Source organism: Solea senegalensis, linkage group LG7 (genome assembly GCF_019176455.1).
Source record: "Solea senegalensis isolate Sse05_10M linkage group LG7, IFAPA_SoseM_1, whole genome shotgun sequence".
NCBI lineage: Eukaryota > Metazoa > Chordata > Actinopteri > Pleuronectiformes > Soleidae > Solea > Solea senegalensis.
The window spans coordinates 7,930,005-7,942,502 of record NC_058027.1 but is presented as its reverse complement, the minus strand read 5'-3'; the positions used below and the strand labels follow the sequence as shown (position 1 = coordinate 7,942,502).

The 12,498-nt window shown below is 40.9% G+C and overlaps 1 protein-coding gene across 2 annotated transcripts in view; it reads left to right on the top strand.

Annotated features, from left to right (window-relative positions):
• mpped2a (metallophosphoesterase domain containing 2a) overlaps nt 1–12,498 on the top strand; it is a 62,354-nt gene that overhangs the window by 46,614 nt on the left and 3,242 nt on the right. For both annotated transcript variants that reach the window (XM_044029888.1, XM_044029889.1), the window contains exon 5: nt 11,864–11,979. In XM_044029888.1, the coding sequence (XP_043885823.1) occupies nt 11,864–11,979 (116 nt within the window). The remainder of the gene's footprint in view (nt 1–11,863; nt 11,980–12,498) is intronic.

Below are 12,498 nucleotides of genomic sequence, written 5' to 3'. Positions count from 1 at the left end.
AGCATGGGTCACTTTCATTGTTATTTTTATATTTTTATTTTTATTCCTATCTTATTTTATTCTATTCTCTATTTTTAACAGTGCTGTGTATGGATGCTGGAGCTGTTAATTTCCCCGAGGGAACCTCCCAAAGGGATTAATAAAGTCGTCTGTCTGTCTGTCTGTCTGTCTGTCTGTCTAAATATTCCTCAACAGTTGATACTGCGCTGATATCAACGTAGTATAGTATAGTATAGAGTATATTTTCGGAAATCATGCGCTATGATATTGGGCAGATGCAAAACGCTTTCAGAGCCGTCAAAAAATGCAGTTTTTTTTTTCAGGGTAAGAGCCCGGAGTCTGATTATAAGCAGTGCAGGCTAAATGAAATGATCCAGAACAGCAGGGTGCACAGAGGGCACTAGGAGAGCCCAGAGCTAGCCAGATGTCTTCAGCATAGAGGAGGGACACATGACATGAGGAGTCTGCTCCAGGCAGTAAAATGCAATCACAACTCCCTGGAAAGGAGCCCAAGATGGCTCAGCAACCAACAGTGGTGTCAAGGCGGTCTGGCTACATACAGACCCCTGCTCTCCCCCTGAACATGACCACAGGCTACAGAGACGATGCTAAACCTTCAGGCTGCTCTTCCAGTAGGCAGGCAGCAGTGAGTTTATATTATTATCAGTGTCGCGGTTGTGGTTACAAAGGTAGCATGTGTATGTCTCTGATATCTGAATCTGCCCATCTGTTTGTTTTTTCCTTGCTGTGTTTGTCCTGGTCTATACAGTATGTGTGTACACTGGCAGATCCAGGGCCAGGCAGGACACTATCTTGTTTTCAGTCCCATGCTGTGTCAAACACTATGATGGGATAAATATTTGAAAAGCAGAGGAAAGCCCCGTGTCCCCAGCTGTTGTGTGCCAGCTCTGTATTGGCTGCACCTTTTACATCATGTACATCATGATCCTGGCTATTAATTTCGGTAGAGGTTGCCAAGATCACCAACCTACGTGCTGGTGAAGCTGAATTCGGCAGATGTAAAAAGCTCAGATGAATAAGTAATATCATCATCAAGTGTGGACTCGACATTGAAGATGGTGAGTGTTAGGAGGTTTTTGATGGAGTGAAAAGAAGTATGAGGCCTGCTGAGTCTTGTAAGTTTTAGAAGAAAGAAAATGTTAATGATTTAAAATGGAGGTAAAATATGAGGCAGAGGCTCAGTCAGAGCCCAAAAACCCCAATTCCTCCAGCTTGGTACAGAATACAGCATAACAAAGTGACAATTATTATACAACTATTGCTCTACAATAGTTCTAGTTCACTTAGTTTGTATTAGGGGAGCCAAACTGCTACAAAAAATACAACACAGTACTTACTGTACATCTTTGCCCCAAGAGATGTCTGTGTACTTCAAAACTATATAACTACAGTGTTAAGATTTTTGTACAGTATATATTTATCTAATGTATAGATCAATGTGCTGCCTTAAAGTCTTGAGTGAAGTGATCAGTACTTTAAGTGGGTTTGAATTATTTAATCTGAAATGATTCTGAATGTAACAAAAATGCAGTTAAAGCTGGCCTCACTGGAAACATGCAGTGTATCACTTAAAGTTATGGATAAAAATATGAGTTGATTTTAATTAAATGGATTTAGCTATAATACTGTACTGTAGGACATTTAGAATGTCACAGAAGAGCAGACTTCTCCTGAGCTGGAATTGAATTCTTGGCACTCAAACCCACTCTTTTCTGCCACTTTGTCTCCCACCACACCATGTGGCCCATGAGGAAGATGTGGATTGTCTGAAAAAAGCCATCAATCACGGCTGTAACGACAGCTCCATAAACAGAAGGGCAGCCTACATACTGGTTTCTGCTCTGTAGTGATAGCATTCACATCATGCTGCAGCACTTCCCCTCCTTCCTGCTGACCTATGCACAGTTTTAGTGGCTAGGACGGGACTGTTCTTATCTCCACTCGCTGAATTTAGACTAATGTTGGTACTGGTAGGAGCACAGTGTCAGCAGAGATGGAGCGTTGTAAATAAAAAGCTGGTCAAACTGTTACCTCCATTCAATTATCAGTGTCAAACAAATAAGCAACAATAGAGACAAAATATTTTAGTCAATATGACCTTTTGGCCACTTTTTTGGCTCTAGCACAGCAGAGCACAGAACACTATTAAAGACTTAGATTAAATAAAGGCAAAAGAAACAAATGTCAGGTAGTCAAATAACGGTAATTGGTTTGCTCTTTAGTTAGCAATAGCATGAACAGCATTTTTTTGATTGATCAGTTGACAGTCAATATCAACCAATTTTCAGGTGATCAGCAGATCTCCATTTGTGCCTTCAAGTCCATTTAATCATGTTTGTTTTTTAGTAAACTATCTGGTTTCTGGCATAACACTTGCTTAGAGTGTGTCGTGTGAGGCTTATCCTTGTTCACTGGCCAAGAGCAGCATCTTTTTTGCTCCAAGATGGTACAAAGACAAAATGTGTCTAAAAAACATTTAAAGACGCATTATCTGGCAAAACATGGTGAGAAGAGAGTGAAGAGGAGAAAAAAAGTTGAAAAACTATGTGTGAAATACCATAGGGTTGTGCCAATGGACGATGTCATCGTACCAGGTATTATCGCAAATGGAAAAGCCAAGAATGTGCCAAGTCAAGCCGTGCTGGAACTGTGTAGTGGAAAAGCACCAATAGAGAACAGCTTTTAATTATGATCAGATAGTTCGAAGGAGAAGACTCACTAGACTTGTAGATGTTTGGTCATGGATTGGGGCACTAGTGACACTACAGTTTATCAAATGTCTCTCTCCACATCTTTTATGCTTCAAAAGTATTGTACATCATATCAAGTATTTATTTTTGTTTTGTATATAACTGGTGTATTTCTTCTTTGTATAGCTCACCCTATTCAGCCTTGTGTGTTTTGCTTGGTTTGTGTTCCAGCTCTTTGTATACAAAAGCCATGAGACGAACAATGCCAATTTGTGTGGTTTCCTGTGACTATTGTTGGCACAGTGTCTTTGGGTCCTCAGTAGTATCCATTCGTTGTAAGGTAGAAACAATAACAACAAACAGAGTGCCATGAATCTGCACTGGCGTGACCCTGTGGCCCTTCCTGTTGCCTTGAACACCCCTTACCCAGCAGCAGTAAAGACTGGTTGGGCCGTCATGTTATGACAAAGCAGTATGAACTCCCAGGGCTTTGACAGGGCTCTGCAAGAACCCGCTTTCCTTCCCATAATTTTCAGGATGAGATTAACTCCACACTGTTTAACCCTTCTGTCGTCACCAACAGGATTTGGCATGCGTACTTCTCTTCACCGCAACTCCTAGACTAGCGATCTGTCCAGGGTGTGATCCTGCCTTTCATCCTATTTCATCTGAGATTGGCACAGTATCCCCTGTCACCCTCAAGATTCACCAGTGTGTCACACATTTGTGACGTCATTTTCTCAATACCATATTCTTAAAAGGTTAAAAAAAATGCCAACTATCAAAAGTGAAAGGTTATCTTGGACAAAGGGGCAGAAGCACTCACTCAATGTTTTTTTGACAATTCTTTAGCCATAAAATCCAAATAAATCCAGGCAATCCATATCATAATGGTCTTAAGTCATGGAGTCTTTAAACTTCTCTTCTGTGTATGAGGCTGGTGGCTTGACAGGCTTTTAGCTTCTACTTCTAAACACACCTTAATTTCCACCTCGGCTGTCAGTAGTCCAGGGATACATTCAGAGTATCAGCCAACCACATTATTCAAATCTTACTACAGATCAAATTTGGTAGTTCACATTGTTAACCACAAATATCTTGCATCTGAATGTTACTGTCCTCTCAAACTGCACATATACTCACAAATACTTTTTGTGCCTGTTTTCATCAACAGAAAACTTAATGTTTATGAGACCAATTAATATTGAAGTGAGATAAATAAGAAAGATGTACCTTATTGCAGTGAATTTGTGTGCGAGATTTAGCTTGAGAGGATGATGCTCTGATTTTTTGATTTTGCTATGCTTCCATGGTGCAGGTCGATGATGTAATTGCACAGCTGGTAATCTAAATGTAGACTCCTTGGCTCCTCCGGTCCATTACGAAATGTCCGTGAGCAAGTCATTGAACCCTTGTGTTAAGACTAGGGAAGTACCATGTAAATGCATCTATACCATGTAGTGGACAATTTAAAGATTAAATGATTTCCAGAAAACAATGTAGCTGAGTTAAATCTGAATATCCCCTTCTAACATCACCCCTATGGTCTTATTCAGTCAAAGCCTCCTCAGTTTGTTTTATTCTTTTTCATTTCTCTTGGTCCTGTTTGTGTTTGAAGAGCAGCAGACCTTCACCATCAAACCTGAATTGGCAGAATAACTATAATAAATTATAGTTAATAATTTAATTTCATCCTTATGTTTGAGATACTCTCAGCTTTTTTTCCTCAATTAATTTGCAAACCTGGAAATGTAGTCTTGTGTTTGTGCACTAGCAGAAGCATTCCAGAAGATTTTATTTTCAAATCACCCTGTTCCATTTAAAATACATAGAAAATGGACTGCAGCCTCTGTCCTTGGAGCTGTGCTGGAAAATGAAACCTTGCCTGTCAGTCATTGTCACTAAGGAAAGCTTGCTGTTTCCCAGAGATATTATCCTCCCCCGTACCTCCCTTCACCCCTTTCTTCCCCCTCTTACATTGTTCTCTGGGATCAAGTTCATGGAGGCTGGGGCTGGAGGAGGGTAATGGGACCCTTGTCCCTGTGTATCAGGACAGGTTGAATGGGTCTCGGCCCCTGCCCCCAGCCCCCATACAGGTTCTTTGAATAGCTCCCAGATTCCACCTCTGTTTATTACTCTAGTCTCCAGTGTCTCCAGACCTACCCAGCTTCCCGACAGATACATATTTCAAAGTGTTTAGATTCACTCATGTTCACATCTGTCTTCCCACATCTTGCTGCTTCCACCTGATCCTAACTGCCACATTCACAAGCAGCTTACACCTTTCAACTACTCATATTTTACACATCTATTTATCAGCCCACAAATACAGTTCACAAACACAAATCATTTCAACTGCTGCTTGTGGTGGGTACTGGTAAATAAAACCTCATTGTTACTGAAGTTTTGAGGCTGGTAGTAAGTTAAGGCCTTTTTTGATTTAAACATTAATGTGTGAAATTGTGTGGAAAGATACTGTTTGCAAGACAGTTGACAGCTGAACAATTTGTGGAAAATTTAAGTGTCAACAGCGTATGATTTTAACATGCATCATTATTATTAAGCCCATAAAAAAACCTCTACCAAATCCTAAAATACAGTTGTTCAAAATAAGATAAATTACAAACTGTTTATTGTTAAATATCTCACCCTTTGCTGTGTCTTAAATAAGACTTTCTGCTTTCCTACTATGTGTATAAAAGCAAATTGAGTGTTTTTTGTTTAACTGTTCTGTCAAAACAACTAATGGAACGAAATTACTATTTGTATAAGGAAACTATGATAGGTATTTTTCACCTGTTGCATTCAGGCCAACCCCCAAGCACCCACAATAATGCCACTTTAAAGGTTTATTTAAAACAAGAGTTCTCCTGGCAGTCTAGTTATGAGGGTTTAGTAGAAAGTCCCCCATAGCTGGGAGAATCCTGCCTCTTGAACTAGTACCTTTTTGTGCAGGGCCAGCAAGCTCCCACCTTAAACCTTCACACACATCATACAATTAACTATGAATATCTGCAGTCCATCACACCCTCACACACACAAGCTGAGAGTGACAGATAAACGGAAAGCACGACTGTAGGTTAGTAACACACCGTGTTGACATTTTTTATTTGGAAAAAAGAAAAATCTAATTATATAATTAGTTGATGAATTTGCAGTGGCAAATTGCAATTACAAGACTTGTAAATTGCAAGATACAAATTATATTTGCACAACTAAGATGTATTCCAGAAAAGATTGTTTCCCTATGTTTATTTTAGTTCTAATTTGTTTCAAAGTAACCTCATGAGGCTTTCTTAAGTACTTTTTACTGTAGTCGCACACTATTTTCTTCAGTTGCAGTGTGTTAATAGTTCCCTTGCTCTTATCCCATGCCAAAACTCTGCCTTTACACAAACATGTGTGCATGCGTGTATTAGTCTCTTTTTTTCTCCCTATTGTCCAAAATGTGCCGTTATGATGTGTCAATGTAGATGACATACACTCTAAATTGGTTTCTGTCTACAGTGTTAAACTGTAAGTGAAAGAAAAAAGTGCCTGTCTAACAGTGTGTGCCAAAACTCACACCCACACTCATGGACCTATGTTTGGTGAAGTGCTGGGAGCTGCAGGATCACTGAGAGCAGCTGTGTTTGCAGCAAAGCATCTGCTGGCTGATGCAGTGGTTGTTTTACATGAACAGCCTGCAGGTCAAACTGCAGCTGGCTGCATCTTATTGCAGGGACAAACCCTAGGGACCCCGTGTTTGTGTGTGTGTGTGTGTGTGTGTGTGTGTGTGTGCCAACCCGTCCCCATGGTTGTAGCCTTTCCTAAGCGGGCTAAGTCTTGTGGCTAAACCTTAGCGCCTCAGCATTTGGCAGCATGACTGCAGTGAGATTAATCCATTCCACACTCCATCAGTCACTAGGCACAGGTTAGTAGTGCTAGGGTAAAGCAGTGCACGCACACACACACACACACACACACACACAATCTCACACAAAGACACACATTCACGCCCTCTTCACCCTTGTGACTTCGCCTTCTACCTCATCCCCAAAGTTTGCAAAGGTGGCCTTGGTGTTGAGAGGCTATTTGTCAAAACCCCACCAGAGTCTCCACTTGGCTCCTTTTAATAAGGCTACCTGGGCTCTGGGATTTTACACACACACACACACACACAGTATGTACTCTGCTTTGGCACATACTCATACAGCTTTGAGTGTCAGGTGGTACATCCCGTGGGGCTTATAAAAGTCCCATTAACATGGCTTTCCTCATTGGTTCTGACAGGTTGATCAATTAGACCCCTCCCCCTACTGATCCCAGGGCCACTCTGACTCAGAGGTCAGACACAATGAATCGCTGGACCTGCACACACTCTCAACCCCTCCCTCCCTCTCTCTCTCCCTCTCTCTCTCTCTCCTTTTATCTACCTCCCATCCCAGTGCAGCCTGTTTGTCCCATTGTGTTCAACGATGGGCTGCTGTCCTAGGAGCTGCTCTCGTCCAGTTTTTAGGTGAAGATTTGTACTTTACCTGAGACACATTTTGATCACACATGTAAAATGCACATATGCAGTGTTCTGTCAGTTATGTTAGTGACAATGTTAGTGCATATGTGTTGTCTGTTTTCACGCTAATCATTTGCTAATCATTTGCAGCAAACAAGCACATGGGTATGAGGGAATTCTTGCAATGTAGGGACTTTCCAGTTCTCAGTTGATTCAGGGGATATAAAGGCTTTTTCTGTCACTGCACTGTGAGGAGAGATTTGTGTGGAGTTTTTTGTTACACCACAACTGCTGCTTCTCATGTGACCAGCCAAGCACAACATTGGGAATTACTTTGTGTACATGTGAGCCGTTAATTCATTTTCTAATGATGTTGCATCTACCCCTCTCCTTCTACCACCTTGGAGTATGACCAAAAATAGCGAATATATTTCAGAAACCAACATCTCAGTTGTGAGAGACGACAAACTGAACCTTAGTCCGTCCAGCTCTAATGTTTCTTATTTTTCTATTTATAACCACCTTTTTTGGTCGTAATAATATTGAAAAAAAATTTTTTTCATTGATTGATCAGTCTAGTTTAGTAAAAATCACAATTTAAAATTAACATTTTTTTGAGTACAAGTATATTATAAATAAAATATATTGCACGTGCAGTGTCTACTTTGTGGAAATCAAGTTAAACAATGTACACAAGTTTAGCCAGACTCAACAGGCTCAAACTGTGGATTGTGTTGTGACGATAGGTGGATGTGCAGCAGTTTATAGGCCTGCCCTGACTAGAGGGGTAATAATTCTGAATTGGACATGTGAAGCCATGGAAGTTAAGTGAACAGAAGCAAACACCACCAAACAGCTTTCTGCAGGTCAACCTGATATCTTGTTAACTCAAACGGTGCAGAATAATTAGTGAGCAGAATCTGTCTTGTCTATGCTCAATGTAAGCATTCGTCTCTGTGTTTACACTTCTAATGACAGTCCATGAGTACCTATTTACCCTTTTTTATTAAAGAAAAAGCATGCATGATTCCATTGGAAGTGATGCAGGTTTTTCTGAACACGTTGACTTATTTGTATAAAAAAAGTTTGACCTGACTTTGTTAAACATAATCAAAGGAGAAAAACCGTGCTGAAAAGAAAATGATTGAAAATATGTGACCTCGAGGCTCCTTGTTTAGCATCATTGCTGTATCATTTAATTTATCAGACACTAACTGAATTAGAAAAAAGCAAAGTGCAGATGACAGTCAAACACGGTCTATGTAAGCCAAACAAAACTCCCATTCATATTAATATTGAAATGCCGGTTAACTTTTAGTACACTGCACTTGCTTTTAGTACAGCAAGTGCAGCAAGGTTTTCTAACATACTGAGGTTGGAATAAACTGATCAAATTCACTGACATGTGGTCCCTTATTTTGTGTTTTAACCTTAATATAACCTTAATAAATATCTTAACATGTGCAACGAAACAGCTCTTTGGCAGCTTGTTTCAGTTTTAATTACCTTTTGTTTTAAATCGTTAATGTAAAACATATTTCAACATTAAAATATGACCATTTTTGTTTTTTTATAAGGGAATGTGTGTGGTCTTGTATCTTAACTGATTCATGGGGTCTGTTGTGTCTTTGGTCCCAAGAATTGTTTAAGTCCTCCATCATGCACTAGTGAAACAGGACATCATTAAATCACTGATATCAGCCAACCCTCTGACAAATCAGTAATATGGTGTAAAGATGGTCGCAACGATTCATTAAGTCAAGGAGTCAGATTAAAAGACATAATGAGGGAATTGCAGCGTTTAGTGTGTGTGTGTGTGTGTGTGTGTGATGGGGGGGTGGGGGCACTAGTGGATATTATAGTCTATCTAGGGAGCCAGAGAGAACAGTGCAGGGGAGAAAAGGGGCTAAGAATGGTGTCATGTCCAGAGAGACGTTGAACCGCCATACTATAGGCTGGTGGACTATGATGTCCACCAGCCTAATTGAATATTGACGTTCTGCACAATAGGGCTGAATGGCTCCTGTCTGCTTCAGCTCTGCTGCTGGATGGGGCTACTCATTTTTAACCCACTTCCACCATTTCCATTTAATTACCAGGGGAATCCGTAAAATCCTCAAATACCCCTGTTACCATGGTTACTGGCTCTTCGTCCCAGTGACACATTGTTTCACTTTGTTTTGTGTGTAGTGGTTTCGTTGTTCATTATAGGGTTTTTTTAAGGGGAGTATCCTCTTCAGCAAGGTTTCTTATAGGCTGGGAACATCTCATTTTCTGCAGTCAACAGAACACTACTGTTCCACAGATACATGACACATGGTAGGTGAAGTCTTGTCTTTCCACATTTTTGTTTGCTGTTAATTCAGCTCTCTTTTTCCCTCTCTCCCCCCTCTCTCTCCCTCCATCACCCTCTTTTCTATTTCTGTGTTGGTGTTTCTATGTTGTTTTACTTCCCACTGTGCCAGCCTCCAGACGCTTCTCCTTTGTTGCCAGGGCGACGTGCTCCAGATGGCGAGTGTCAAACCGAGACTGAGCTCTGAGTGTAGTTTGATTACAACACACACACATGCACATACACATTGGTCCAGATATATACACACTGTGGAACAGATGAGACACTGGCGCACATTCTGTTCAGCACTTCCTACTCAGAGGCTGGTCGACCTGCTACACACACATGTGCATACATACACACTCAATACTATATAATAAAACCTGTGCTACAGCCACACAGGAAACAATCTCTCCTTTATTTGACCAGGATGTCATTAATCTTGGCGGAGGTTAACAAATGCACTTGCATGGAAGGTATATTTCATAGGCAGACAGCCGACAATGGGGCCGTTGTGGCGTCTTGCTGCAGCACCCCGCTCTGCTGCTGCATTCAGTCAGGACCTTTTGGTTGGCTCTGGATCCACAGCTTATGTCAGGGGTTATGTTTCATCTTCCGGATGAATGTATTTATGTGGGAGAAAGCATGTGAAACATGGAGCATGTGAAACATTTGCAGCTGTTTATTTTTTTATTTTTTATTTAGGGAAATAAATTTGTTCAGCCATTTTTCAAAGTTTGGCCTTGTTGCTATTTGTCAAAACCAGAGCCAGGCCCAGTTTTGCCATCCAAGGAGTGGCAAGTTGTCCCAGTGATCCATTAGACTTCCATTAGCTCAGATTTGTGTGATAAATTGTTATTAATCAGTTCAGTCTGTGGCCTTCACTTCCCCTGTGCTCCTCATTTCATTTCATGTTTAACCTCATTTCTCAGCTCTCCACCAGGTGTGAGAATGAGGCAACGACTGAGCAAACAAATCAAAGAGCTTGAGCTTGTGGTCTGCCATCGTTACATCCTCTGTGTCCGAGACCTTTCAATAATGTTCAACCACCAGGCCCCAAGTGCCAGTGCTTTGACTCCATTATACTGCTTTTTCTCACTATGCTGAATTAATGAGAACATTTTTGTGTGTCTTATTTTGAGCAGATATACATAAGAGCTTGGTTGTGTTAACCATTTAACCAGGTAGGATTGTGATCTCATGTTTTACACATCTTAAGTTTGACCTGGCTCTGGTTAGCCTCACTCGACCCTCCCATGGAGCAGCTAGTATTGATCAGTGCTCCTGCACTCTCCATCATTCACTGTAACAAAGCTTATTGATGTTTGTAGAGCCCTGATTTCCCCTCGGTCAAATACTATACCCAGCACCATTGCTAAGTAACTGGAAGCTGCTCTGAACTCGGTGGCCTATCTCAAAGTAACCTGGGAATAACAGAGTCGGAATGAACTTAAGTGTTTTTTGCTGCTGGTCTGTCCTGCAAACCTCAAAGTAAAATGAAAAGACCTTTTCTGGGGGTGTAGTAGTAGGTTGGTTTATATACTGAGGTATTATGTGATGATAATCTATCTTCCTTTCCTCTGTTGTCAGCCTTCTTATGCCATTACCAGTATTGTGATAAATGAAGGCTCAATTTATCAACTGGCCTCTGCTCAATTTCTTTTTCTCCTCCCTTTCCCTGCCCCCGCCACAACATGTAACCTCTGCAGAGTTTGCTTTATTTCTTCATCTGTTCAACACCATCCATCCATCCATCCATCCATCCATCCATCCTTCCATCCTTCCATCTATCCATCCCTCATTCCCACTCAGCCAGATCGAGGCTCTCTTTGTGTCTGAAGGAGAAGGCTGAGATGCAGCCTGTCACCCAGGAGCCGCAGACTCTATCCTGCTGCTGGATGTGGCCACGCTGTTGTCAATCACTCTGTAACTAGGTAGCAGAGAAGGTTTAGGGCTTGACATACAAAGTGTTTCCCTGCTGCAGAAGTTTTCTGCATTATACACTTGTACAGTTTTGAAATAACAAGTATTTAGATTTTTTTTCTATATTTTAATTTTGATAGTTCATAAACATACATCATTGTCTGTTATGTGCACATTTTGGTTTTATTTGTGGTTATATTGTTTTAAACTTACCTTATAGATCAATTTGACAAACACATTATAGAAACACCTGAAGTAAATTTACTAAACATCATTTCAACATGACCATGTTACCAATACGGGTTTTAATAAGTAATATGCACATATTCCTGTAACCAACTCTGTTCTGTGCCATAATTATGTCTGAATGATGGTAATGTTCTCTCCCTCTCTTCTTCTCTGCAGGACTCCATGGTTTAACGGCTGGGGGTTCAACCTGCCTCGGGGTCAGTCTCTACTGGATAAATGGAACCTCGTCCCTGAAGGCATCGACATCCTGATGACCCATGGACCTCCACTTGGTGAGTCCAATTAACCAATCACAGTCCCCTCATCATATCTAATGAAGTTATGCCTCATTATTCCAAATCTGTAAGAAATGGCTTGGGGCATTGCAGCAGGCCAGGTGTAGATGTCTCTGCATGTCCATGGAGTCAGCTCTATTTAAATAAATCTTCACTCTGTATCTGCAGTGCACTCTCCAACATGAACATGCTCCGTGATTCAATATTTGTTTGACTTCATGAAAAAGAAAATGCAATTTGTTTGGTTTTCAGTGTTCCTTCCTTCCAGCTGTTCAGGCTGATTTTTTTTTCCCTTTTCCTCTCCATCTGGCTTTATTGAGTGATTTCCTTTCCTCTCGCCTATAGAGGGTTGCTGCATTTTCTGCTGCAGTAGCCGCTGTGGCCATTTGATTGCATGGAAAACTCGATTTTGCAGCAGAGAGGCAGATGCTGCAAATGATAAGAGAGAGAATAATCTTGTCTTACTCCAATCACAAAGAAAGACTCAGAGGATTCTTGCCACCAGAATGAATGAAT